We start from the raw sequence: 23,639 nt of genomic DNA, 5'->3' as shown, positions 1-23,639 counted from the left end.
ACGCTACATGACGTTAGCAGTTGCTATCTATGAGTTAGTTAGTTAGTTAGCCAGCCTACCTCTGTGTAGCGTGTACTCCATGCCGTTTATCGATGAGAGAAGACACGGGCACGCTAACTCGATGGGAGGGAGCGGAGGAGCTCGGTGGTGGAGTGTTGTAAACTTTCCAAATTTGACTGAGTCAACTCGATCTGCCAGACTTGTCGACCGCAGCTTTAAGTACAACAGTGCTATGATCAAAGTGCTATAGGTAAGAACATAGTGAACACAGAAGAGCTTTTTTTAGGGGGGGGGGGGGGGGGGGGGGGGGGTTGTTAGTGGGTCATGCTATGCAGAGTCGAGGTGAAGTCTGAGTCTTCAGCCTTTTTCAGAAGATGGCAAATGACTCTGCTGTCTTTATTTGGTCAGGAGTTCGTTCCACCACTGAGGCGCAGAACAGAGAAGAGTCTGGACTTTGCTGAGCGACATTTGTTTGATTTCATGGTGGTACCAGCCGGCCAACTGAAGTAGAGGAGCGAAGTGCTCGCGTCGGGGCGTGTTGTTTGAACAGTGTTTGTGTGGATATTGTAGAGGGCAAATCTGCAAGATCGGGTCACAGCAGTGATGTTGGGGGTGCAGGATAGTTGTTCATCGAGGATGACACCCAGGTTCCTCGCAGTTGATGACGGAAATACTGTGATGCCCTCGACAGTGACCGACAGGTCCATGCGAGGGCATCACACTAGATGGGATGAAGAGGAGTTTGGTTTTATTCAGGTTAAGCTTGAGGTGATGTGCAGTTGTCCAGACAGAGATGTCAGCCAGACAGTCCGAGATGCGAGTTGCAATGTGGGTGTCAGAGGACGGGGGAAAAGAGAGGAACAGCTGGGTGTCATCTGCGTAGCAATGGTAGGAGAATCCATGCGATGTGATAACAGAACCTAGTGATCTGGTGTATAGTGAGAACAGAAGCGGTCCTAATACTGAGCCTTGAGGGACACCCGTTTCCAGAGAACAGGGTTTGGACATAGAGCCATTCCATGTGACCTGAAAGGTGCCATTTGTCAGGTATGATGTAAACCAGGCGAGAGCAGAGTCAGTTATGCCAAGTTCAGCCAGAGTGGAGAGGAGGATTTGGTGGTTGACTGTGTCGAATGCAGCAGATAGGTCGAGGAGAATGAGAACGGAGGAGTGGGATGAGGCTCTGGCGTCTCGCAGGGACTCGGTCACTGTGAGGAGGGCCGTCTCAGTGGAGTGAGCAGTCCTGAATCCTGATTGATTAGGGTCTAGGAGGTTGTTCAGCGAGAGATAGGATGACAGTTGGTTGTAGGCGGCACGTTCCAGGGTTTTAGAGAGGAATGATAGAAGAGATACAGGTCTGTAGCTTTGGATATCAGTAGCGTCTAGGGTGGGTTTTTTAAGGAGAGGCTTCACGGTAGCTGTCTTAAAATCCACTGGAATGACACCTGAGGTGAGGGAGGAGTTGATCAGGGTAGTGAGGAATGGCAAGATGACGTGTGAGCTGATGTCTTTTACTTTCTTGGTAAAGTAAGTTGCAAAGTCATCAGCAGTAAGGGAGGAAGGAGAGGGAGGGGTAGGAGGGGTGAGGAGGGAGGATAACATGGAGAAGAGTTTCCTGGGGTTGGAGGCGGAAGAGTTGATCTTTGCCAGGTAGAAGGCAGATTTAGCTGCCGAAACAGTTGAGGTTAAGTCAGAGAAGAGGTTGTGGAAGTGAGCGAGGTCCTCATCCTGGCCGGATTTCTTCCATTTTCTCTCTGCTGCATGAACACCAATCTGTTGGTTCGCAGAGATTCGGACAGCCAGGGAGGGGAGGGAGATGATGGCACTGGTCGTGAGGTGAGGGGACAGAGAGTGTCCAAAGAAGAGGAGAGTGGGGACATCAGGATGGAGGAGGCTTCCTCAGTAGGCACTTTTTCTTGTTTTCGTGCCTGCTCATATTTTTAGGCAACTTTATGGGTGTAGCACCTTTCATACATCAAGGCCATTCAAAGTGCTTCACAGAACAACAAAATCATACAGTACAGGTAAAACAATTTCACATCAAAGTGCAATTAAATAAATAATATAAATAAATTAAAAAAAATAAAAAATAAATAAAAGGGACAGTGCAGGGGTTGAGAAGAGTAAAAATTAAAACGATTTTTAAATAGTCCCAAATTAAGAAGAGTGAGATTATTCAAAACCATTTTTTCAATGTCCCCACATTGTTGCATAACGAGAGAATTGGATTTTTAATTTGTTTTCCAGTCCAGAAAAGCAGAAGTGACCCTCACTATTGAACCACAAGGTTACGACTAGACTGTAAATATAGTGTTAGTCTGTTTTTCTTTGGGCCCTCAGCAATCTACTTAGTAGGGAGATTGAAGATACTTAAACTGGAATTTCTCACCTCATAGTATGCTCAGCTATTCCAGTAGTGCTAACCAGACTAACCTTCCACTTCTATTGTGACGTTTGAAGAAGATCTTTGCTAAAGCAACAAGTTCCCTGTTAAATCTGTCTTGTTATAGGCCACATTATTGTGCACTTGACAGTGAAAGGGAAGCAGTTCCTATTTAAATCTTTACACATTTTGATGCTAAACTTCTAGTAATTTCTTACCTTTACTGGTAATTTATTCTATTCAACTGTTGCTCAAAGGGCTTTTTCTCTTTCTACTCTTTCAATTGTCAGTTTGGTTTAACCATTTTACAGTGTTTAGTTCTCCATGAACAAAACAAAATAACAATCTATTTGTGAAGGGGACTCTATCCAGAGCTTGACTACCTAATTACAATTTAAAAGAAAACAACAATGATGACACATACAATCACAATTAGACAAATGAAACACAATCTTTCAGTGTCAGTAAGGCAGCAGACGAGGGCATTAAAAGCTGAAATGAGGCCATCGTCAGCAGTCAACTGCCTGCCATAGATTATTGCTGTCATTCTTATTATCTCTCATTGCAATTTCAGAGCACATTGCCATATGTTTCAGGCAATAATTTCACCACTAATTTCCAAATAACCATCATCAGTCTGTTGATTTGAAAGCAGGCATTTAGGTTTGCTGCTTGAGTGTGATTCGATTGAGTTGCTGCACTAAACTACTGAAAAAACTTAGTGAAAGTATTTAGTGTGTTCGTTTGTTTGAGATTTGTAAAGACAGACTAAAGAGAAGACAGACGACGACGTACTGTGAACTATTTATTCAGAATTGTATCATTAAGTAAAAGCAAGAGCTGAAGGATTTTCTCTGTTTGAAAAATCGCAGGCATCAAAGCTGATAAGCAACTAGGATGTTAACTGCAACCAATCGCCCAGAAAAAGATGCACAACTTCTTGCAGCAAAGTGTTCTATACATTTTTTCTTTATCAAAAAAGGTGGGGAGGAACTGTGGTTTAGACTTTAGCCCTTCGTTGGTGCACGAGCTGGTTCCAGCTCCATGGCAGCACAACATCTCGTTTCCTGGAATTGACACCCTGTAGAAAAAAGATTGACCCGTCTGCCTGTCCCTGTGCATCTGATCTCAGTTTTAGGTTCCTCGTCTGACTCCCTCAACTCTGAGTAAAACAGTGTTATCTCTTGACCTTCCTCTCTTCAGTGAATGCTGCTTCTGTGTGCTCTGGCATATCCTGACTTCTTAAATGTCTACAGGATATGTGCAACCATTTTAATAATGAAAATGATTGATGAAACAATTTAGAATACAGTTCATTGGTATTGGTGCAAAGCCATTAAATCACAGTGCCTTTAGACTTTGATAAACAGTGTGCTGGTGCATGGCAGTGATAGTAGTCACAGTTTTGGACTTGATGTATGAATCACCCAGGTGTCTATGCGTATGGTAATCTATGGTCAAGTGAACTACCAGTGCTAGGCAGGGGTCAGTGTAACGGTAAGGCTCACATAATCAACAGTGTTGAAGTAAATAGAACGTTAAAGTAAATAGAACAGAGCAAAGCTCCCCATAGTTCAATAATAAAATGGACCAGGGCTCTTAGTGGTAAAGTAAAAAATGGAGGAATCCTAAAAAAAGTAAGAATTCCTGCTATTTGCAGAGGATGTAGTTCTTTTGGCTTCATCAGGCCAGGGCCTTCAGAATGCGCTGGGATGGTTTGCAGTTGAGTGTGAAGCGGCTGAGATGAGAATCAGCCCCTCCAAGCCTGAGACCATGGTTCTCCACCAGAAAATGGTGGATTGCCTTCTTTGGGTGGAGAGTGAGTTGCTTCCCCAAGCAAAGGAGTTCAAGTATCTCGGGATCTTGTTCACAAGTGAGGGAAGAAGGGAGCGTGAGATTGACAGGTGGATTGGTGCAGCGTCAGCAGTATTGCAGGCTCTGTACCTGACCGTCGTGAAGAGGGAGCTGAGCAAAGGCAAAGCTCTCAATTTACCAGTCAATCTATGCCCCAACCCCCACCTATGGTCATGAGCTTTTGGTAGTGACCGGAAGAATGAGATTGCGGCAGAGATGTGTTTCCTTCGTAGGGTGGCTGGGCTAAACCTTAGAGATAGGGTGCACTGCATTTCAAGTAAATACTCCCTGTGAGCAGGGTTTGAACCTGAGACTGCATTGGATTTCAAGTCCAACACTTTAACCACTCAGCTCACTGTCATCTGCCACCATTGGCTAGTTTACAGGGACCTCAGCCTAAACATTAATGTGAAACTTGGTCTGGGTACTGGCTGGAAACCTCAGTACCCTCACACTTTTTCATAAGATTCATGTGGGAAACTTCTGATGTGCCAGAAATGCAGCCAACCAGATGTGGGTGACAAGTCATCATTGTGGCCCCCAAACTACACACATGCAACTGGCTGGTAGCCTGCTAGCAGCAGACTCCTGGCTGAAAGTCCTTCGGCTGGGTGGGGGAATTCTAGCAGCGTTGGTCTGTGTGTTTGTGTCAAGTGCACATCTTAAGTTTATCCAGGTAGCTAATTTGAGTGAGCAAATACATCAACAGTGAACTGAATTTGCATGATCAAAGCAAAGACAGGGGTATAATTGGAGAAAGCCCCCAAACTCACTTCTTCCATCGCTGTGAGCAGGGTTTGAACCTGCGCGGGGAAACCCCATTGGATTTCGAGTCCAACGCCTTAACCACTCGGCCATCACAGCTGTGAGAGCATACCTGTCACATTTGGACCATCTAGACCATGCTCACTGTATGGTTCAATTGACAGGTATGGTTCAAGGTGCCAAAGGGGACCGGAGCATAAACATTAGCAGCTTGTAAAGAGAGTAATAGTTGGATTGTTTATGCTGTGAGTATAAGGAAGGCCTTGAACATTTTAAAGACTTTTATTAAAAAATATTTAGAACAGGTTATGCGGAACATAAATGGTAAAGAAATAAACATTGCTATTGCAAAAAATACTACACAAACTACTCTACTCCTCAGGATGAAACATTTATATTGTCCTTGTAGATCTGAGTAGTGAGCACTTATCTTCCAGACAAAGCAACTGGAAATCATTACTGTGAGCCTGACCCAGTGCTGCTGTCCCAGCGCTCCATGCAGCCACACAGTAAGTTGACTTGGTGTTTATGTGTCAGCCAGAGGTCCAACAGCTGAAGCCTGTACTACGAAGCAAGTTCAACATATCCAGTGTAACTTTCAGTTATCCAGCTTAAGTAACCCTAACAAAGATCCACCGTGAAAATTCTGATTTCTACAGCAATACCTAAGTTTGCAAACAAACCTTTTAGTGGATTTAATAAAAACAGTTAACCCAATTTCAAAGCAACAGGACGAAGGATAGTAAATGTCGAAATAGGAAAGGTCAAGGACATCTATTTAAATAAGAACATAATAAACCAAACATCTACTATAACAAATATTATTACCAATATTGAATCTCTCAATAGAGAATGTATTTCAAAAAGTTTCCATATTTCTTTGCCCTTGAGGAAAGACCGTCCACATTACAAGTAAATGAAACTGCTTGCCATTAATTACACTCAGCAAATAACATTATCCACAGCTGTCAAACCACACACATTGGACAGTGAGCAGTTGCTTCTCAAGCCACCCACCCCCCCCTGCCATGCTTAATTTCATTATTCTATTAAATAAGGTTCATTAATAACGGCTGGATGAAGAAACTTCCCTTCTAAGGTTTGATAAGCACAAGCACTGCGAAATATGAAGCGATGCAATCTTCCTTTTCTCATTTGTGCTCGGCTCTTTTGTCCCTATTCTCTCCTGTCCGTCACATTATATTCTTTCGCTACCACTGTTCTGTCAAGTCTTCATCAGTATTTTTGCTAACAGTACTACCTTTACTAGATGTACAACATGAGGGGGAGAAGGGAGCTGTGATGGCTGAGTGGTTGAAGGATCATACCAGTGTTTCTAAATGGCATTGTCCTTTGACACCATCAGCCACCTACATAAACCTCTACCATGTTTACCAAAATTGCCTTATTTTTTAGATAGGCCTATAGTTAGATAGTTTGTTTCCGTTTTTAGCATTTACGTTTACATGCTGTCCCGTTTAAGTTTTTAGCATTTACGTTTACACGGTGTCCCATACAATAAACAAAGGGCAGTCGTTCCTCTGTTTGGTTTCTGTTGATGTCACGCTATGACAGTTATCCATTCTGAGGGGGTGCTGTATACACTCCCCCTTGCTCTTGAGGGCTTAGGGAAGTCCCACAGTGAAATCAGCAAGTGCTAGACAGTTCTGAGACTTTATGAGCCATTTAAAGGAAAAATCTACAATGCAAAGCACTGTGACATTAAATCCAACAACACTAGTGTTACTTATACTATAAGAACATAATCAAAGCCAGTGGAGAAACATTTTAGCAGATACATCAGTTGCCCCCATCAGTCAGAGGACCTCGTTTTGTACTGAACAGGCTCTCCTTGAAGCAATGCCATAGTATGGGGTCTTCTTATTTATCCAGCTGTGATGGCAGTGTGGTTATGGTGTTAGACGGAAAATCCAGTGGCCGTTAGGATGAACCCCACCCACAGCAAATAAAGAGGCTTAACACTTGGCTTTCTTGTGTCATTACATAGACAGAGGCCATCTGTGCATGGTGGCACAACGTGCTGTCTGCACTATGGATTAAAGTGTCATACACATGCAGTCTATTTCCCATATAAATTGCACCAGCAAATGGAGACCAGGGGCCCTAGTTTCGTAGACTAGGCGTAGTCAGCGCGCAGCGCACCTGCGCCACGCCAACGGGGTGTGTCCACCTGGACTTTGCAAGTTTCGTGCTAGTGCAGGCACGCCTCCCGTCACTCCCACCCGCGCAAGTGGGAAAGAGGGAGAAGAAGGCGTGAGTGGGAGACAAGGAGGAGACAAGGCGTGGACTGGGATTAACACAGCCGATTCAGATCTTCACCAATCAAATGAGCTCCTCTCTCGCCTTTAATGCGCCAGGCGAGGTGCAGTGCAAGTTTCGTCACTTGACAACCCAATGACAGAAGCAGCGTTGCCGCTCCCACCACGCGCATCACGCGCTGTGCGTGCGTATAGTCATAATAATTATAATGCCGATATTATATCACTATAGAAATTGTAGGCACATTTTAGAGGTCCAAGTTTCAGCTGTGTTAATTCAGTCAGGCTGAGTTTCCGTTACGCGTGCCATCCGCCTTTGATCTGATGTCAGATGTGACGGGACAATCTATATAGATAATATACATTCACTTGTTGATTAAATAGCATTAAATAGTGCTTGTTGTGATTATTTATTGCATTTAAATGTGCCTGTGAGGTCTTGGTGATGTGTGCGCACTGCGCGCCGGTCAGCCAAAATGCCACTCCGCCAGCTGTAATTCCCCAAGAGTAGACCAGTTTGGAGCTGGCGAGCTTTCTGCGCAGTCTCGGCGAGGCTTTTTGCCACGAAACTTCCGCTGCGCCAAGCTGAATCTATGACGCCTCCCCTGCTGCGCCGCCACACCCATCTTGGCGCAGGCGATCCACCAAACTGCCAAACTGACCGTGCGCAAGGCTGCGCTGGTCGGAACTTGTATTACGCCGGCTCCGCCACCCTGCGCCACCCTGCGCTGCGCCACGAAACTAGGGCCCCACATGTTACTACCAGTTTTGAATGCAGTATTTTTTAAGATGTGGCCAGTTATATACTGACATCAACATGCCAGAACAATAATGGCTGCAGAAGCGAAGAAAAGTCAAAAAACAGTAGAATTCCTCTCACCTGTAAGTCATGTTGCTAGAAGTGAGAACTGTTGATACACGGAGGGGTTTACGCAATATGTTCATGAGAGTTATTAAGGATTTTAGTAGCTGTAGTGCAAGAGTGGGTCTAAAAAATAGGGGTGTGTTTTCACAAAATGACAAACTGTTAACAGCTAAATTGTTGGTTCAGTGTGTAGCTTGAGCAGTAACGTTTACTATAATTAGAACTGTTAGTCAAACAATGCCACTCTGGGAATTTCACCCAGTGTACTGCACTAGATGCGCCAATAAGCATAATTTATACACACATACACAAGAGATGTGGAGTCCATAAATGATGAATTCTTAGATGAATGTAAAGTAAAGGAGATTAAAAACCAAGCGTTGGTATGGATGGGTAGCCTCGAAAGACTCAAAACAAGTAAATGAGTGGGTGAGTGAATCTTCTCCCATCTCTACAGTCGACACCAGCAACAGGGCAGATACAAATGTGGACCTTAATCACAAATCAACTGTGGTTAGGTATCCTCCCTACAGGATACAGGCAGCATGGATAAAAGAATATAATGTGCCGGATGCCTGGAACACACCTAAATGGGCTAAAATTAAGACTAAACAAAGTTTAAGCGACTAAAACAAACAATTAAACAAACCACCACTGATAAAACACAACAAAAAGACGAAATAAGCCCAACAAAGAAAGGAAACAATGAAACTGAATCTAGCAAATTATACAAAGTAATCTAGGGCAAAACAGTAGCTCCTGCTGGGAGTCCAGCCCAGGTTGTGGTGCGCAGGGTAATTGTCCGCCAGAAACGGATTTCCGTCGGCTGAATCATCCAGTTTCTTTACGTCTACAGCTGCTTTCATCTGGATCAAACAGTCATAACTACACATACAAATAACTTTATGTCTGTGGTTGTATTGTATCCAGTGTAAATATGTATTTGTATGTCTAATATCCTTGATTATGCCTGTATTTGGAAACTAGACTGTTATAAACATAATTTATGGATGGGTTATGTAAAATAATAAAGAATTGAGCTTTATTGCAATTATCCTTATGACTCCATTAGTTTACCTCTTCTGTGCCCTAGATTATAACCAAACCAGTCCTTTTTATCTGTTGAAATACGCTCCCGCGGACGGAAATCAGTTTCTGGCAGACGATCACTTTTTGGCATGAAACAGACAGCCAGACAGTATGGCCAGCGGAGCGAGGAAAGCAAATTCCTTCCTGACGGCGCCAGTGCTCCCTGCCTCGTTAGCGGCGACGTCAATCCGGGGGTACCGCTGCCATCAGCGCACCCTCGCCATGGCGAACGGAGTTAACCACTGCAGCTGCTGCTGTCACCAGCGTCACACCATCCAGAGCAGAGACGCCACCACCTGGAGGCCACCGCGGGTCTACCTTAAAGCTCCCATGCTACAATGGGGACGAGCCACCGGAGACACCTGCTCCAAGTGCAGCTGGCGGCACAGCTTAATACATGGACTGAGGGAGAGACAGCGGGGCACGTCGCCCTCGCCCTGGAGGGAAAGGCCTGACAGGTCTACAGTCAGGGGATCTCAGACAGTGGGCCGACATCAAGCTACATCGTATCAAGCTATACCACGCCGGTTTAGCCACCAGTTGTTCCCTGATGACGCCAGGGATGAGCTGGCTCGCTGGCAGAGGAGCAGCTGGGCGCTTACGCTGCTGACCTACAACTTTATGCACGACGAGGCTACCCAACCTTCAATAGTGCCACGTAGGAGGAACTCGCCCTCCAAGCTTTCATCCGGGGCCTCCAACCAGCGCGCGAACAGGAGCAAATTCGCCTGTTTGAGCCAATGACACTGCCCTCAGCATTAACTGAGGCGGAACGGGTGGAGCACGTCCTGTCGCCAAGGGACCATGCTCCTGGGGAGAAACACCGGGCGTGCCAAGTGGTTTATGAGGGATGTGACGGAGAAGAGGTGGCATGCCAGGTGACGTCCACTCCATTCCCTCATGCACAACATATTAACGACGGTACGTAAGAGACTTTGCTACCATCACCAGCCTGCTACATTGGTTGACCCAGAAAGGTCAGATGGTCCGGTGGATCACTGCCACCTTCATGCAGCTCTGGTCTGCCCTTACGACAGCCCCCGTTCTGGCTTACCCTGACTCCAAACAGCTGTTCATCCTAGACACCGACGCCAGTAACGCGGGGGTCAGTGCACTGTTGTCCCAGGAGGGGAGCATGGGGAACAGGTAGTGGCCTATTACAGCTGTTCCCTGAGCCGGCCTGAGAGGAACTATTGTGTAACTGGCAGAGAACTGCTTGCCATCATCCCCTTCAGTCCCTACCTCCCTAACAGAGGTTCCTGCTGCGGACTGACCACACGTCCCTCACCTGGTTGTTGTACTTCAAAGAGCCTGAGGGTCAGCTGGCCAAGTGGCTGCAGATACTACAGGACTATGACTTTGAGATACAAATTGCTCAGGCCGGCTCCACAACAATGCTGGTACCCTGTCCCGTCGGCCCTGTGGGACTGCAGACACTGCCAATGCGTTGAAGAGAGGGAGACGCCGACCCCCAGACAATGACAGCAGTGACACTGTGGCCCAAGACACCCAGCAACTCAAGGAAGATCAGAGGCAAGACCTTGTCCTCTCCCGGGATTCGGAGTTGGCTAGAGCAGGGCCAGTATGGATGGCCGTATCCCGATTAGACACGGAGACTAAAGCCCTCTACTCCCAGTGGTTCAGCCTGGTCCTCCAAGGTGGCCTCATCTATCGTTGCTGGCAGGCTCCCAGGGGACATCGTCACATCTACCAACTCCTGATTCCCCATTGACGATGCTCACAGATCCTACAACTGGTCCATGGTGCAGTGGGCTCCGCGCACTTCAGGGTCACTAACACGCTGCATCGCTTCCGAATTGCAGGTCCATCAGTGCAACTCCTGCACCACACAGAAGGGGCCGACTCAACGCTCCCATGCCCCTCTGCAGCAATACCAGGTGGGGGCTCCCATGGAATGGGTGGGTGTCGACATCCTCGGCCCATTTCCGATCTCTGACAGCGGGGACCGTCCACATCCTCGTGGCAATGGATTACTTCACCAAGTGGCCAGAGGTACGGTACGCTTGAGGGGGACTCCATATCCCATGGTGCCTTGCAGCCTGAGGCGGATATAGTCTGGGGTGGTTGTTATTGTTCTGGGCCATGTTAGAATGTGTACTCTGTTCGAAGTAGCACGGGTTGCTAATAAAGCTGTTTCCAAAAGGAACGTTTTTTATCTCTGTTGCTTCTTCACGCGAGCCGAGCCTGCCAGCCGAGACTACAGGACATGCAGTGTGAAACGGATAAGACTACAATTAGAGATTATAGTACATGATTAAATGCATCTGCAGTGTGGTTTGGATATAAGAAAAGGAGCCAGCATGACTGACTGGGAAGATGGACCCAACAACGGGACACATCTGGGGAGAGTACGGCATGCCAGAGCAAAACGGAAGCACGAAACTCACCGCATCCTCATATCTCCGCTGCAGCAGCTGTTACCAATTAACCAAATTATGGCGAAGAGGGGAGGGGGGTACCTACCTCACTACAGGTGCAAGATATGCCAAATACAACATTTAAGTATTTCTGGTACAAAACACATCAGTCAATTAGTATCATTTGTAAGTACAAATAAACATAAACACAGTAAAGCAAAAGTGGTTTCCATTTGGAGTAGTGCAGGACAACCAGACGGATAGATGCAAGTGCATTATTTGCTCAGGTATTTTAATTTAATTTTTTTTCTTTAAACAAAGACCATTGTCAGCTGCAATTTCATCTCTATATTGCCGGACAACCCCCCCTTATTTTTTACAGTTTTGTTTAGAAAATGACAGGTAGATTAAGCAAATTATTTGTCATGTTGCAACCTGGTTAACCTCTATTTAAATAATCAAGTTCCAAGTCTCATTCTGCAATTCATAAAATGGGTGTGAGTTAATGAAGTGCTGCTTCTATGAGAGAGTGTGTTTACGAGCAAAGGGAAAATAGGGTGAGCGATGAAAATGAAAATGACAGAAAGTGCGGGAAGGTGTGAGGGGCTCAGCCGATGTAACGCTAAGACAAACACAGTTATTATCTTTTTCATCCCAAAATAAATGGCCCCATTAGCTGTGATGGTGCAGGTCATTAAAACAACCTCCAACCTCCACCTGCCGCTGCCTCCAGAAGCTTCACACTCACATCATTGCATTCACATCACGTCTCACAGAACTTGCTCATATCAACCCACCACTTAATGGCATCACGCGCCTAATATAACTGCAAGGTGCAAGGTTAATGCGTGTTTAGTGCGTACTCGTCATTATTCTATTGACTTGTAGTTTGCAGTGCTGTGCCCGACAGAATCGCCAGTCACTGGGAATGAAAAAGGGCCAACCAGGCAGTAGAATTACCTACCAGGGGGAGAGAAAAAACATGCATCTTTTCATGATTATTTCAGTAAAACTTGCATTTTTCAAAAACAATATCACTGTTTTACAGTTAAGTAAGAATCATTAGAATTTGTAACAGTTTTTCACAACTTATTTCATGTGATTCATGAACTTTATAGCTTCATGTTGTTTGGATTTTTTTTGTAATATTGGACCTATGGATAAATATTTTTTTTCCTTTGAGCTTTAAGGTCAAATACATTAATTATTCATCCCCAAAATGCTACAGAATATGTCTGGAAACACTTAAAAATAATAAGTGTCTTAGAATGGCTCATTATTTTTATGCTGTTTCATTACATTTTATTTGCAGCAGGCAGGCATTCATATTTCATAAATAGTAGATATTGAATGTAATTGGCAATTGCAGCCAACATTTTTTCGTCTTTATGTCTGAAGTATATTATGCCCTGATAAACAAAAGTTGTTTACTGGTCGAAGGACACCAGATAAATCTAGCTGGGAATGGGGTCACTGGATCAGGGGCCAACAGGGAGCAGGAGGTGATCTATTACAGTGTTGGAGCTAAATGGTAAATGTTCCTCATTTATATAGCGCTTTTATCCAAAGCGCTTTACATTGTTGACTGACATTCACCCATTCATACACACGTTCACACACCGGCGGCAGAGTCAACCACGCAGGGCGACAGCCAGCTCGTCAGGAGCAATTAGGGTGAGGTGTCTTGCTCAGGGACACCAGGCACTCAGCTAGAAGGAGCCGGGGATCGAACCAGCAATCTTGTGGTTGCCAGCCAACGCGCTCTACCTCCTGAGCTAATGCCCCCGTAACGCCCCCCGAGCTGCGAATGTTTCTTGAAGCCAAATCCCCAAATCTAAAGATGTGGAAACATGTAGACATTTGTTGGAGGGGGGAGGAAAGGTCTTCACCTACAAAGGAGGTGTTTCACAAGGGAAAACCTGTAACCTGTGTCATATCTTAGTGTTTTGAAAACACTTTGGGTTTTTAATGATTTGTTTCCACAGAACAGTACAAAAGTTTTTCTGTAGTTGCTGGATGAATCCAGGCAGTCACATGTAAGTTTGTTGGGTGGACAAATCACCAGCAATAAACCTACTCACCAGGAGGAAGATAGTTGCCAGACTGACTGGCAGCAATAACCTCAACCAGGCACTTCCTGTAGCTGTGGATCAGACCTGCACATCGTTGGAGGAATTTTAGCCCATTCTTCCTGGCAGAACTGCATTAGCTCTGTCACATTCTTTGGAAGTCTCATGTGTTTGGCCCTCTTCAAGTCAATGCTAGCATCTGTTAAGGTCTGAGCTCTGACTTGGCCACTCCAAAAGGCGGATTTTGTTTTTCTGAAGCCATTCTGTTGGTGTTTTTGGTCGTCCTGTTGCATCACCCACCTTCTACACTGTTTCAGCTGACGTACAGACAATCTCACATCATCCTGAAGATTTGTCTAATATACTTGTGAATTTATCTTCCCCTCAAGGACCTGATGCAGCAAAGCAGGCCCAAATCATGATGTTTCCTTCACCATACTTTACGGTTGGGTTGATGTTTTCATGATGACATGCTGTGCCCTTTCTACGCCAGATGAAGTGCTGTGTGTTTTTTCCAAATAGTTCAATCTTAGTTGCATCAGTCCACAATACATTTTCCCAATACCGCTGTAGAGTGTCAATGTGCTCTTTTGCAAACTTCTCGCATGCAGCAATGTTCTTTTTAGTAAGCAGTGGCTTCCTTCATGGTGTCCTGCTGTAGATACCCTGCTTGTTCAATGATTTACCTATTGTAGACTCATGCACAGAGATGTTAGCCTGTTCCAATGATGCCTAAAAATCTTTGGCTGTCATTCGGGGTTGTTTCTTTACCTTATTGATGAGTCTTCGTTGTGCTCTTGGTGTCATTTTGACTGGGTGCCCACTTCTCGGTAGAGTAGCAAGAGTCCCAAAGTGTCTCCATTTGTAGATTGCCTAACTGCAGACTGGTGAATTTCTAAAGTCTTTGAAATAACTTTATAACCCTTGCCAGCTTTTGTGTAAATCAACGATTCTTGATCATAGATCCTCTGAAAGCTGTTTTGGGGCGAGGCATGGCTCACATAAGTGTGTCCTTCTTGTACAGAGCAAACTCCAAATGTTTGAGGGGTTTTTATTGGTCAAAGTAACCGTAGTCCACAACTCCAAACTTATCATCTCAACGAAACTCCAGGTGTGCTAAAACCTGACTCCAATTAGCTTTTTTGTTAATTTGTCATTAACTCAAGGGTTGACATACTTTTTCCACAAGCACTATGATTTTTGTTGGGTTGTTCTCAATACAAAGACATTAAAGTTAAAAAAAATGTCATGTTATTATTTCAGACACATTACATTTGTCAATACCCTTGACTTAGATGAAGATTAGATCACATTTTATGACAAATTTATTCAGAAAACGTGAAATTCAAAAAGGTTCACATACTTGTTCTGCCACTGTAAGTGAGAACTCTAATGCCCCTCGCAGCCTCACACATTACATTTCCATAAACGTGTTTACCTCAGTCCATTTCATTACCTTTATGGCTGTGAGTGAATATAAAACTATGCAATATAAGTGTTCAGATTTGTGACTGTAATTGGTCTCATTTCACAGAGACAAAAATGTCAGAGATTATCTGTTTTTCATATACAAGTACATGGTAGTCTTTCTGCATCATGCTGTGGACAAAATGCTCAATGATTTCATGTATTTATGATGCTGTTTTTCAGAACGAAACAACACGTTATCAACTGTCATCAGTCCCGTAAGACGCTGGGATACTGGAGCATCATCAGCTGAGGATGCAGACAATTTAAGTAAATCTTTTTACTCCTTTCAAAAAAATGTTTTCCCCCTACCAATACAATCTAAGTTGTCCATGTCCTGTTACCATAGGGGCCACTTTACAAAACACACTCTGTGTATTATGTTGAAATCATTTCCATTGTTTTGGTTTATTACATATACCACATTTCAACTTTCAAAGTTTAAACTTTGCAACCCATTCCAAGTGGGTAGCCAATCTATTTGGCTATTAAAGTCCCAGTCGGCAAGGCCGGTAGATCGAGGGCACTCCGTCAGATTTTGAATGTTTACAACTCTCACGCTCCTCCCCCACGACCACCGAGCTCCTTCCCCTCGACTTTGTGCCCTTTGAAATCCCTTAGATCACGCCACCTTTGAAACGCGGGTCCGATGTTGACTCTGGTTTTATCACGGGCACCGTCGCAATCTTTCTTTTTTTCCTTCATTTCTTGTTTTCTTTTCCTTGGTTGTTTTGGACCTCCTCGTTTCGGTTTTTAACAAGGAATTGGAAGCTTGTTGCTACTTCCCTCCACCTCCCCCCTGTGATAGTGGAACAACCCAAGGGAAGAGGGGCTCTGTGTGCATGAACACAGCCCTGCGTGCTGATTGGACAGGATGACCCGGGCGCTGTCGATTTTTGCAAAACAAACAACAGGCTCTACGTGCACGTAGAGGCGCGTAGAGGCGCACTTTTTTTTTTAATCGGATGATTTATGTTGTTCTATCAGAACGTAGTGTCGGCTTCAGTGAATATGATCAAAAAAATTTTGCCGACTGGGACTTTAACAAAACAGTTTGTTAAAAAAGTTAACATGCTTTTGCAAATACTGACATCATGCTTTAGACATGCTAGAAGCACAGCTTTATCAATGCTACCATCGGTGTGTTGTTAGTCCACATTAGCCCAAATATCTCAACAGCTCTTAGATGGTTTGCCATGAAATTTTGTAATTATACTTGGTTTGCCATTCCCATCATGATTTCAATCTGCCAACAGGTACAAGCAGTTTGGAGGTAAAAGAGAATCGGGATGATAAAAGCCAGGTGGACTGTGACCTTCTACAAAAGTATCGTCCATCAACGTTTTGCACAACTTTCCCCAAACATGGAGCAAGAGCTCTGAAGAGGAAGCAACCGCTGGCGGATGGAAAAGAGAGGTGGCTCTACCAAAGCCACTTGACTTGTAAAAGAGCAGCCTGGGCTTTCACTCAGAAGAATGCACTGGTGCAGCTGAACGAGTTACGGCCCGGTCTACGATATGAGATCATGTCAAAGACCGGCCCGCTGCATGCTCCAGTGTTCTCTGTGGACGTGGAGGTTAATGGCTTCCACTTCGAGGGCAGAGGACCAACAAAAAAGCAGGCCAAGATGAGAGCTGCAGAGCTGGCTCTCCGGTCATTCGTCCAGTTCCCAAACTCCTCCCAGACTCAGGCTGCCATGGTGAACTTCACCAGCCCTCCGGCGGATTTTACAGCCGATAAACTGGACATCCCTGATGCTTTTATCAAAGAGTTTGAGCTGCGTGAAAGCTGTAATCTCCTTCATTGCAACAAGAAGGAGGTTTTCTCCAGCATTTACAACTACAGACGACTTGTCCGACTCACTCTGGGCTTGCCGACTAATCCCAACAGACGAGCCCCTGGCACCTCCCTTTTAGAGCACCTCAGCCCAGTGGCGCTGCTCAACGAGCTGCGACCAGGACTCAGGTACATGTGCCTGACAGAGAGAGTTCATGGCAGGCCAATGAGGAGTTTTGTTATGGTGGTTAGGGTGGAGGGGAGGGTGTTTGAAGGGTGTGGTCACACTAAAAGACTGGCCAAGGCCCAGGCAGCAGCAGCCGCCCTACAGTCTATTTACAACATAAGTCTGGGACCAGAGAGGAAGGTCACGGGTCTCCAGGTCAGCAGAGCCAAACAGCAGCTACCTCAGGTGAGTAGATCAGTCTTCGGTTGCCTCCACACAGTATTTACATTTAACAATGTGGTTTCGATTACATGAGAAGACTGTTAAGGCTTCACAGCAAGAAAGTCCAGGAGATGTTACAAAGGGCTAACCAAGAACGTCCTGTATCTAGTCCACGTCCTTCTATAATGGAATAGCCTCCATAAAAGTGTGACGCCTAACAGGGTACATGACGTAGATAATGAACGTCATAATGGTGGATTGATGCTGTTGTTTGGAGTGTATCTGAGTTCACATGGTCCTGTGTTCCCCAGCTCAATATCATCTTGCAACCCAGTCTCACGGCAGGTTGTTAAATAGTCACAAAATGCCATCTATTGGTTTTCGTGTACAGAGACAAGAATTGTCCATTTTTCCCCAATTCGCGCATGAAAGCAATGCCAATGGAAAGTTAATTGGGATCTTTTTTCCTGGTGTACACACAAATTAAACACATCCACATGACTATGTAACGTCCGGATGATTTTCCTAAAACAAAGTGGTTTTGTTGTCTAAATTGAACAACCTTAACCTAAATTTAAGGAGTCATTTTAAACCCAACCATTAGGTTTTTTCTAAACCTTACAATGTGGTTTTACTACCTAAACCTAACGTTTGTAGCCTATCTTTTCCTGACTGACAGAAAAAAACGTGGTGCAGGCACGAATAAAACTTCCAACTGAAAAACTAATTTCAAAGTCATGCTAAAATGTGTGCCCATGCAACGGATCAAGGTTTAAAGTTCAATGCACGTTTTTCGGGGTCAGTATTTTGTAGTCACTTGCCTCCAGCTTTTAGACGACTGATCCAATATACTCCTTGACACCTAAGCTCTCAAAAAGGCATGTAAGTCTTTTTAACATTGGCTGAACAGATTTTTACCAGGCAAACTGCCTTTGAAACATCTGTCTCCTTTCGTTCTTTTGTAATTTGAACTGCGAGCTAGCCTTCACCAACCTCTTTCAACGTGAACCTTGGCAACATAAGGATGAGCCATTGCAAGCTCAGTGGCTCTCAATGTTTTTAGCTCACTGCATGCACTCACACCATAATTATTACTATAATTATTTGTTACCGGCCTGATGAAAAGGAAGTGACAATTTGACACGTAAAATCTTTAATTATCCTTCAGTTGTCAGAATATTTCATGCAGAAGGGAAGAAGGAGAATTCGGTGCAGTATGGCAAAAAAGGCTGTGGTTTGGCAAACAGATACAGAAATGCATGGTTCTCCAACAAAGATAAAAACTTTGGTGAGCCTCTGACTTTTCAGCTAGTGCCACAATCAGACCAAATACTTGAAGACTAATTCACATCAGCCTCAGCTGTAGATAATAACACAATTATAAATAATCATTCAGTTTGTGTTATTTATTTTTTTTTAAAAAGAAAAGCAATAAGAAATGGAATCATTTTCTGTCACATGTGCATGCTATTGACCCAATGCAAAATGGTGATATCAAAGACCAATTTTTTCCCTTTTGAGTCCTAAAGGATTAAAATAACTTTGTTAATCAATCAAAAAAAAAGAAGAATTAAAAATGCAGAAAATCTTGGAAATAGACATCATAATAAAACTGTTCTTCAGAGGTATTTGAAGACAAATGTCTGGTCAGTATATAGAGAGAGGAGACAGACCTCATATATTCTCTCCCTTGCAAACATCAGTGGTGACACTGAATTTGCCCCTAATCTCTTTAGCTTTCGCCAGTTTTCTAAATGGTCTGGATAAATGGGTCTGAGGTGCGGCGTATGCTACCAAATGGAGTGTGCCGCACATCAGCGATGGCCATCATGTCCTGAGGCCTGAGAGCTGGATGGTGTCCTGTTTGCATCGTCTGTAGCATCTAAACAACTTCATTATGTCTCTGAGCCTCGGATAATCATCCTCGGCGTCTTTTGCTGTAGTGCTTTATGAATACAAGAGGACTTGCTTCCCGAGATCTGGAGGGCCGATGAGGGTGACTGAGCATGGCTAATGCAGAACCACATTGTCATCATCACAATATGCAAAGGACTACGGAGACGGACGTGTAGGTATTTTATTAAACCCTGGGGGGTTTGATGAGAGACAGGAGGGTGCAACAGTAACATTTTGGATGAAAAAAACACATCTTGATGCTCTGAATTTGAACAAAAAGGGAGATTCACCGCACTTGAAGGCTGACACACCAAAATGTAACAATCTGCAGAAGCTTCCCTCCTCCTCTTTGTCTAGAAGGTGATTTTTTTTATTTTTTTTATAGCCACCCTGACTGATCGTGTAGCATCATCACCCACCACCACCACCCCTTCAATGTGAACTGTCTGTCAGGCAGCGTGACGCATTAATGAACATTATTACAGCACATTAGGGATGAAGGAGGAGCGGCAGCAGACCGAGGAGATGGAGGTGGAGCAGGAAGCCGGTGTGAAGAGCATAATAATCTGACAGATAATTGTTTAACACACTCATTACACACGACCTTGCGCCACTGTCATCCAGAAAACATCAAGCCAGAGAGTTTCACTCCCCGCAAATAATACAAAACAAAATAAAACACCTCCTCTTAAACATGAGTTGTGACGTTGAAGATACAAATAGTTACACACACTGAGGTTGTGTGTTACTGATATTTGTTTGGGGCGGTTCTACACACATATTACACATTTGATCTCCTCATAAATGTTTGTCGCTATTTGGTCTAAGAATGTGAAACTTTGTTAGAGCCATCCCGTGATATAGGATGGAGCACATGTTAAAGTTACAGGTGGTAGTAGAATATAATACCATTACCCTAACAGTGTTGGAACCAGGCAGCAAACTCAAGTTCTGAAAAGTGAAGCCATGCTGTAGTAGTTTATGGTCTTAATCTCTAGTTTCAAGCCTTCTTCAATACAGCATGATGTTTAAATTAAGAACATTATGATCCATTTCGGGTCAAATAGGCTACCTTGTGATTGACAGGATGCTACCATGTTACCAATGCAGTTAGTTAAGATGACTTCAACACTTAGCTGCAAAGTTGACCTTGAATTATGAAGCTAACTTTGTTAGCAGCCAGAATCCAGGTGGCTCCAGTAATGTTGCCGCTCTGCCACTTGTGTTCATCGGATCCACCCGTCGCTCCTCCACAGTCCAAATATGGTCACTTAGCTCCACAGGTTTTTATAGAGAAACTTAACATTTTAGAATCATTTTAGATATTTTAACAGTCTCATGGCAGTTTGTGAAATAGTCACATTTTAATCTACTGATTTGTGTACATGGACAAAAAAAAAAAAGCATTTTCTTTCTGTGTTGCTCAGCACTATTTTCAAACTAACTTATTTCAATTTGTAGTATCTTTCACACATCACATTTTTTCCCCCTCTGTTAGTCGGGATGACATCATGCCATAAAATGAATTAAGTTAAGGGAACAAACCTTCACTATGTCCAGTTAGATTTAAGGGGGGAAAGAACGTTAGGGGGCTGCACGGTGGTGTAGTGGGTAGCACTGTCGCCTCACAGCAAGAGGGTCCCGGGTTTGATTCCCAGGTCGGCCCGGGATCCTTCTGTGTGGAGTTTGCATGTTCTCCCCGTGTAAGCGTGGGTTCTCTCCGGGTTCTCCGGCTTCCTCCCACAGTCCAAAGACATGCAGGATGGGGATAGGTTAATTGGTGACTCTAAATTGCCCGTAGGTGTGAATGTGAGTGTGAATGGTTGTTTGTCTCTACATGTCGGCCCTGTGATAGACTGGCGACCTGTCCAGGGTGTACCCTCCCTTCGCCCAATGAGCTGGGATCGGCTCCAGCCCCCCCACAACCCTGAATACAGGACAAGCGGTAGACGAAGGATGGAAGAACGTTAGGTCTCCTGGTTTAGAGTCCTATGTTGTTTTTTCTGATGGATGATTTATGATAGTAGTTTTAATTTCACACAATCAATGGAACTCTAACCTTGCATACACCTTTATCATACATGAATTATTTATTTATAATAAACACTTTGATTTGCTTCCTCCAAACTGAAGAAAAAGACTGACTATTTTCTATCAAATATACAGCAGACAAGTTAAAACATTATATTATATTACAACTGATGTACACACAACTAGTAGAACTGGCATTCTGTTGAACCTGCTGCATAGAGCAACTAACTGTAAATCCCCCAAAAGAGTGACAGTCCTCTCAAAAATATAATTAGACATATTTTGACAAGTAAGAGTCCGACACCTCTTCCACCGCAGACTTGGGACGTTTAGAGTGAGAAAGATCTCGGCCATCATTGACAGACCGTCAGAGATATTTTGTGAATGTCTAACCCGTTGTTGCATCTCTGCAGTCAGAAAGTTATTTGTGTCTGGTGGCTGTTGTCTGGTGAAAGTATAGAGGTCACAATGTCCTCAGGTTTAAATATAGTTTTAACACAATGTGGAAAATACAACTTTTTTATCAAATGCAGAAACATTAAAACATTAATGGCTACAGCTCAAAGGTTTTTTGTAGACAGAGCAGATTATATAGAGGAAATTATTATGTTTGCTACACTTGAAAATAATGAATAAAAATGGTAAAATTGCTGTGATAAACTACATGTACATGTATGTGAACATGAACCTAAAAAAAGAAAGACAAAAATGTATTAAACATATTTATCTGTTCAATAAATTTAAGTTGGCATCTAGCCAGAGAAAAAACACAGTATTGGAATATATATAGCACCTTGAAGGACAAAAAAAAAAAGAATTAATTTAACAATTATGTGATTATGGAAGTGGCTAGGAATTCATTTCACGTTTGATTAATCCGTTGATTATTTTCTCAATTAATCCATTAGTTGTTTGATATATAAAATGATAGAAAGGGAGTGACTCTTTGTATTAGGAAGCTTTATGATTACGGCTCCAGGTATTGTGGTGCAGATATCCCAAAGTGAGTAAGAGGCAGCAAGTGGCGAGGGACAGTGAGAATAACTGAAGTGCTAAGACAGGTAAACCACAAGCACACCTGACATCTGGACCTGACGAGTGCAGGTGCAGCTTAGTTAGAGAATGAGCAACAGGTGTGCATGGAGGTGGACAGGTGGGGAGTGACAGGGCAGGTGTCAACATGCCAAAACATGCTGGGATACCTTTAAACACATATTTAGATTCAGAATGAATTGCACTTTCCAAATATATTAGTTTAGAAATCATAGAAAAAAAAGAAACTCATTATTAAGAAATTCACCTAAAGGTGTATTCACAGCAATGCAAAATGAATTTTCGCCTTGCATTACTCTATGCTATACATGCTGGAGAGAAGGAAGGCTTACCCCCATGTAGACTCCAACAAGGTTCAATCAATCATGGCTGAAATAACAATAGTGTTTTGTACATTGTGTTGTGAAGTCCCAGATACGCTGGGGAAACAGGAAAAACAGGAAATCGTCTGGTTTACCACAGCTGGATGAACCCAAAATAAACTGTTTAGCTGTGATATAATTGCAATAAACTGATAAAAAAGGATGCTGAAATAAATCCATATTGATGTGAATTTTCACATTCGCCTCATTCAAGTGGCGTTATATGCGCCACCCAGCATTAATTCATGCATATATTCAAATCTTTGCATCAACTTTGGATGCAATTGCGCACAAAAAAAACTGTTAATTGCTGTAGCATACACTTTTTGGGGCCAAAATGAAAATAAAAGACTAATAGATTCCATGGCAACCATATACTTCTTGTTGACATCCCCAAAGGATAATAGAAGAAAGATGAAGCATATTAGCAGGACGCAAAGTGGCTTGTTTCAGATTTGGATAACCCCAACCCAGGAGGAATAATAATAGATACATCTTGTTATAAGTTTCTGAAAATGTAAGGATGTATTCAATAGACATCCTCCTCTCTTTAAACATTGAATACCATTTCTTTTCTGCAGTTCTTCGCAGAGTCGATCTTCAACTTGGTGAGAGAGAAATACGCAGAGCTGACAGACAGTTCCTCTACCTCGTACGCCCGTCACAAGGTCCTGGCAGGGGTCGTCATGACTAGAGGTGAGTGGTGGAGTAGTCACTCTCACGGAAATACGTAAAGAAATAGAGCCCTGCTTCTGCTCAATAGACGTAAGCAGTCAACCAGGAAGTTAGCATCACTCTGGTTCTCTCGACAAAAAGCTAGTATGATATTTAAATTAGATTGTGGATTATTGTAGGCATTAAGCTCCATCACAAACAAATGTTCATGATACTTTTTGTTCAGCAAAATGTTCTTCACAAACGAACAGTTTTATGATTTTTTAAGCTTGAATGCTAACACTAGCAGTAAAAAGCTTACATGATAAA

General features: G+C 43.6%; 2 protein-coding genes across 2 annotated transcripts in view; one reads left to right on the top strand and one right to left on the bottom strand.

Moving 5' to 3' along the window:
* Positions 1-23,639, bottom strand: part of LOC311012983 (WD repeat-containing protein 37) — a 265,141-nt gene that overhangs the window by 199,205 nt on the left and 42,297 nt on the right. The gene's annotated exons all lie outside the window — the stretch shown is intronic.
* LOC311012971 (double-stranded RNA-specific editase B2-like) overlaps positions 1-23,639 on the top strand; it is a 45,692-nt gene that overhangs the window by 6,632 nt on the left and 15,421 nt on the right. Inside the window, exons 2-4 of the mRNA XM_084008820.1 lie at positions 15,333-15,419; positions 16,406-17,337; positions 23,237-23,351. Coding sequence (XP_083864946.1) covers positions 15,333-15,419; positions 16,406-17,337; positions 23,237-23,351 — 1,134 coding nt within the window. The remainder of the gene's footprint in view (positions 1-15,332; positions 15,420-16,405; positions 17,338-23,236; positions 23,352-23,639) is intronic.

This window comes from Eutrigla gurnardus, assembly GCF_963514095.1.
Source record: "Eutrigla gurnardus genome assembly, chromosome: 4".
NCBI lineage: Eukaryota > Metazoa > Chordata > Actinopteri > Perciformes > Triglidae > Eutrigla > Eutrigla gurnardus.
This window is presented reverse-complemented; position numbering and strand designations above follow the sequence as displayed.